The sequence below is a fragment of the Pseudochaenichthys georgianus genome, unplaced genomic scaffold (genome assembly GCF_902827115.2).
Source record: "Pseudochaenichthys georgianus unplaced genomic scaffold, fPseGeo1.2 scaffold_151_arrow_ctg1, whole genome shotgun sequence".
NCBI lineage: Eukaryota > Metazoa > Chordata > Actinopteri > Perciformes > Channichthyidae > Pseudochaenichthys > Pseudochaenichthys georgianus.
The window spans coordinates 1082-6389 of record NW_027262359.1 but is presented as its reverse complement, the minus strand read 5'-3'; the positions used below and the strand labels follow the sequence as shown (position 1 = coordinate 6389).

The following is a 5308-nucleotide window of genomic DNA, read 5'->3' as shown; positions in this document are numbered from 1 at the left end:
TGTGCGTCACTCTTTAGTGTCCCCTGGTCTCCCAGCTGTGTGCGTCACTCTTTAGTGTCCCCTGGTCTCCAGCTGTGTGCGTCACTCTTTAGTGTCTCCTGGTCTCCCAGCTGGGTGCGTCACTCTTTAGTGTCCCCTGGTCTCCCAGCTGTGTGTGTCACTCTTTAGTGTCCCCTGGTCTCCCAGCTGTGTGTGTCACTCTTTAGTGTCCCCTGGTCTCCCAGCTGTGTGCGTCACTCTTTAGTGTCCCCTGGTCTTTTAGTAAACGCTGCGCATGTCTCCTCAAGTTGCTGAATGTTCTCTAAACGCTGCACGTGTTGTTGCTGAAGATGTTTCTTCATGTGGAACATTTGGGTTTTATATCCGCATCCTTCCTGAAGCTGTGTTCTGGGTCGTTGTAGCGTGTTTGCGCCTGTCGGCCTTCCGTACTTAATAAATCCTACAGTGTTCACACACACTCTGCATGGAGGTGTGTTGAACAGACGTCAACACAAATCTCTTTATTGTCCTAGCTTACTTTTACAAAAACAGATCAGAACCACAGGAATGTTGTAAATCCCACTAACGTGAAAACGCTCGGAGCCTTTTCACCGATAATCACATTTCCAACAGTTTTTTACATTCAACTCAAATGTTGCTTTTCAGGCGAGAAGCGGAGACTCCTTCAACATCAGGGGATTACGATCAGTGAGTTCTGATTGTGTGTTTAACGTGTACATGCTCTCACTCTTCTACATAGGGCTGCAACTAAGTCTGTTTTCATTTTGGATTCACCCGCAGACTATTAAATCCTATCATATCATCGAATCGCATTATCATATTGTAAACTAATCGTTTAGACACAAAAAGAGGGACGAGGACACTTCAATTTGACTTTTAACCGTGCAAATTAAATATTTCAGCATGTATTCTGGTTGCAGTCACTTTTAATGAAACACCCCTGTGAGCCTGGATGGTGAACATGACCAGAAGACGTGCTGAAGAAAAGCGTCTTGCACAGAAATGGCAATACTTCAAAGTCAAATTGAAAGGCTGTCCTTCTTACTTTCCTCTTGAGGGATTCACCACCTTGAGATGATGGTTTGATTCCAAAACTGTGTCCTGTAAATGTTTGTAATGATTTTAAAACATATTTTTTCAATATTATAATTAAAGGTGGGGTAGGTAAGTTTCAGAAACCGGCTCGAGATACACTTTTTGTTATATTCCATGGAATGCTCTTAACATCCCGATAGGAATTAATATCTTAAGTGCTTTGACAAAAAATCCATAAAAAAATGTCATCCGTAGAAGCCGTAATACTGTAAAAAGCACAACCAATCTGCATGTTGATTGGATGGCCTACCTGCCTGTCAGCCTTCCATCGGGGCACAAACTTACCTCGTGCCCTCATTGGTCATGTGCGCGTTCGTGTGTGTTGGAGGAGGGGCTCTGTGAGGAAGTGGCAGATTTTCTCCGGTTGTGTATTTTCAAATTCTAGCGATCTCGAGCCGGTTTCTCAAACTTAACTACCCCACCTTTAAGGGTGGCTAACTGTAGCTCACCCACACCCCTCTTGTTGCAGCTCTACATCTGGTCCAGTTCTATAGATACTCCTGCATGTTGAAGGCCGTCTCTGTGAGAGGATGTGCAGCTGGCCATCACCCCCCTTCCTGTACCCCCTCCTGTACCCCGTCCTGTACCCCCTTCCTGTACCCCCTCCTGTACTACTTCCCATACCCCCTCCTGTACCACCTCATGTACCCCCTCCTGTACCCCGTCCTGTACCCCCTCCTGTACCCCTCCTGTACCACTTCCTGTACCCCCTCCTGTACCACTTCCTGTGCTACCTCCTGTACCACCTCCTGTACCCCCTCCTGTACCCCCCCCTGTACCACCTCCTGTACCCCCTCCTGTACCACTTCCTGTACCACCTCCTGTACCACTTCCTGTACCCCCTCCTGTACCACTTCCTGTACCCCCTCCTGTACCACTTCCTGTACCCCCTCCTGTACCACTTCCTGTACCACTTCCTGACCTGAGAACTGATACAGTAACCAGGAATATGCACCATCACCAGCATCAAACACCACACAGCACTTTGCTTCTGTAAAAAAAAACAATAAAAAGGGACACCACACTCCGTCGCTTCCTCCGCCCGTTTGTCTCCGAGAGAAACGCGGCGAGAGTCTTTATTCCACACGGCGGCGTTGAGTTGAGTCTGATCTCATTGAAGGCGTCACACCGTGGTCTCGTACTCCATCACCTCTTTGGGCGTGGCCAGGCAGCGGTACTGGATCCGGGGCGTGACGGGCGCCGCGCTCTCCAGCACGAGGATGGTTTTACGCAGCCGGCGGTCGATGAAGTGAGCGTCCCAGGCCGGGTACTTCTTCCTGGGCAGATCTATCCGGATCACGGGCCCCTCTGTGCGCGGGGAGAGGCTGGGAACCGGAGCCTGGACCCCCCGCTGAGGCCGAACCTGAAACACGTCTCCGTCCACCCCCGAATAATCCGGCCCTTTAGTCCTCTGCAGGGTTCTGGGGGGGCTGCTAACCACGTCCGGCGGGAGGCTAACCGCCGGGGAAGCTAGCAACTCCACGGGCAAATCCTCCTTCTCCACCACCGGCCGCCACCCCCACACGGGCCCGTCGGGGTGCAGCAGGCAGTAATAAACACACATGAAGAAGCTGCCCAAAGCGTAGCTGCTGGACACGACGCACACCATGGCGACAGCGTAGGATTCCGAGGAAGAGGGGCCTCGGTGAAGGTACCAGGCGGCGGTGAGGAACACGTTCTCCAGCAGAACCGTCAGGCTGTAAGGCAACGCAGGTTTATTCATACAGAACCTTTCAGCACAAGGCAATTCAAAGTGCTTTACAAACGGGGAAGACATTAAGAGCTTTAAAGGTCCCCTATCATACTGTTCTTCATCGATATATCACAGGTCTCAGATATATCCAGAGCCTGTCTCTGATTGGCTGAAACACCAAACAGATCATTGCAGCATTACCCATAATCCCCTCTGTTTCAGCCCTGTTTCCAAAGTGCTGATTCTCTGTCTGTTACTTCAGTAGAAGAGACATGAAGAAGAAGGGACACATGTTGATGTAGAAGAGACATGGAGAAGAGGGGACACATGTTGATGTAGAAGAGACATGATGAAGAGGAGACACGTGTTGATGTAGAAGAGACATGAAGAAGAGGGGACACATGTTGATGTAGAAGAGGAGACACATGTTGATGTAGAAGAGACATGAAGAAGAGGGTACACATGTTGATGTAGAAGAGACATGAAGAAGAGGGGACACGTGTTGATGTAGAAGAGACATGAAGAAGAGGGGACACATGTTGATGTAGAAGAGACATGAAGAAGAGGGGACACATGTTGATGTAGAAGAGACATGAAGAAGAGGGGACACGTGTTGATGTAGAAGAGACATGAAGAAGAGGGGACACATGTTGATGTAGAAGAGACATGAAGAAGAGGGGACACGTGTTGATGTAGAAGAGACATGAAGAAGAGGGGACACATGTTGATGTAGAAGAGACATGAAGAAGAGGGGACACATGTTGATGTAGAAGAGACATGAAGAAGAGGGGACACATGTTGATGTAGAAGAGACATGAAGAAGAGGGGACACATGTTGATGTGGAAGAGACATGAACAAGTGGATTGTGCATGATAGGTGACCTTTAACCCCAATAAGGACACCACGTAGGGGACTTGAACCTGTAGATCAGCAGCCGGCAGCGGGTGCGGCCCTCCCTCACGCTGAACCAGCAGAAGATGTAGACGATGCCCACCATCATGTTGTAGATGATCTCCTCCCACTTGGACATGCAGAAGTCCGTCTCGCCCTGGATGATCCAGAAGGTCATGACGCACCAGTGCGCCACCACGAAGACGCCGAAGTAGAGCGGGAACACGGAGGCGAACAGAGCGAAGGCCAGCGTGCGGGCTCCGATGGTGAAGAGGTGCCACAGGATCTGCACCAGCACCGCCTTGTAGCTCATCGGCAGCTTGTCGTCCCGCGAGTCCCGCAGAACCTTCTGATACGAGGCCACCATCCAGGACAGGGAGACCAGGGAGGCCGAGGCTGAGAGACCTGCAGAGACAACAGGAGTTACAGAGGAGGAGGACACAAGGCTGTGCCCCAAAAGGAAATGTGTATTTATTGTAGAAAATGTTTGCAAAGTAAAAATGTTAGTCCCATTTGTCCCTCTGTGAGTTCTGGAGAATCACCGGTCTTCCTCCGAACGGCACCATGTCGGCTGCACTGAGAGGACCTGTGGGTTCTGACTCGCCAAGTTCAGGTTAAGGCATGGTGTCCCCGTGTGTCTCAGTGCTGCCGAAACACACCAGAAGGACACTCAGGGACTTTGTTTATCAGGGGGACATTCATGTTTGCAGTCCACAGTAGCGGTCGCTCGCACGTCGAGGTGTTTCTGTGCCCCTGTTTTCAACGTACGCACGTCTGTAGGCACTATGGCTGTGGAGTCAAAAGCAACCTGGTGATCGGACGTCTCCATCGGTTTTTGTGAACACATGTTTTATCGATTTAAGCAGAAGCACAGAAAGACAAGACACCTCGTGAAAGAACAGTTCCCTTACAAAACCAACTCAAATAACCCCCACCCTCCCAGGACCCCCGTGGGCCGGATCAAGTGGCACCAGGCAGTTCAGAGTTAGACGTCTCCATGGAAACCTCAGATGTGCGTGTGGCTCGCGGTGCAGCAGCTCGTGTGGTCAGCGGATGTGATGCAGGTCGACTGAGGGCTCGGTCCTCGGCTCTCAGCCAGCACTTCCATCACTGACGCTCGTAAACAGGATGAAGCTCGAATGCTTTAACGACTCCCTGCTGAGCCCTCCAGGCGTCCACTCACTGAGCCGGGCTGCTTCCAGTCAGGAGCCTCTCTTCTGCTTCTTAGACCAGGAGCTTCACCTCCGTCTCCTCAAAGAAATGCCGTCGACTGGCCCTTTGTTCACCGAGATGCTTGGATGTGATGACCGTGACCGAATGATGCTGAACCCAGGAACGTATAACTGTCCACTTGTTTCAAGGGTTTCTAGTCCTCGAGGTAATACGGAGTCCTTTTATCCATTCAGTTTTAAGGCGAACCCTGGCTGCCAAACTAACCCCACAGAATAGATGTGATGGTGGCCTGAACAACTTATTAGTCCTAAATATTCAATCCATCACCATCTGCAAACATTCCCTGCACTGTTAAAGGTCCCACGTCGTGCTTCTCTGGTTCTGACCCGTCCCCTTGTGTCCTGTAGCTTCTGCACGGTCTGCAGAGTCACAGACCCTCAGAGTGCACCCTGTAG

General features: G+C 50.7%; 1 protein-coding gene across 1 annotated transcript; it reads right to left on the bottom strand.

The window, feature by feature from the left end:
* Window positions 1-1929: 1929 nt before the first annotated feature.
* Window positions 1930-4509, bottom strand: LOC117441140 (XK-related protein 7-like). The gene is made up of 3 exons (XM_034077335.2): window positions 4449-4509; window positions 3710-4085; window positions 1930-2792 (listed from the first exon to the last, which is right to left on the bottom strand). The coding sequence occupies exons 1-3, from the start codon at window positions 4507-4509 to the stop codon at window positions 2219-2221; spliced, it is 1011 nt and encodes a 336-aa protein (XP_033933226.2). The 3' UTR covers window positions 1930-2218.
* Window positions 4510-5308: the final 799 nt, after the last annotated feature.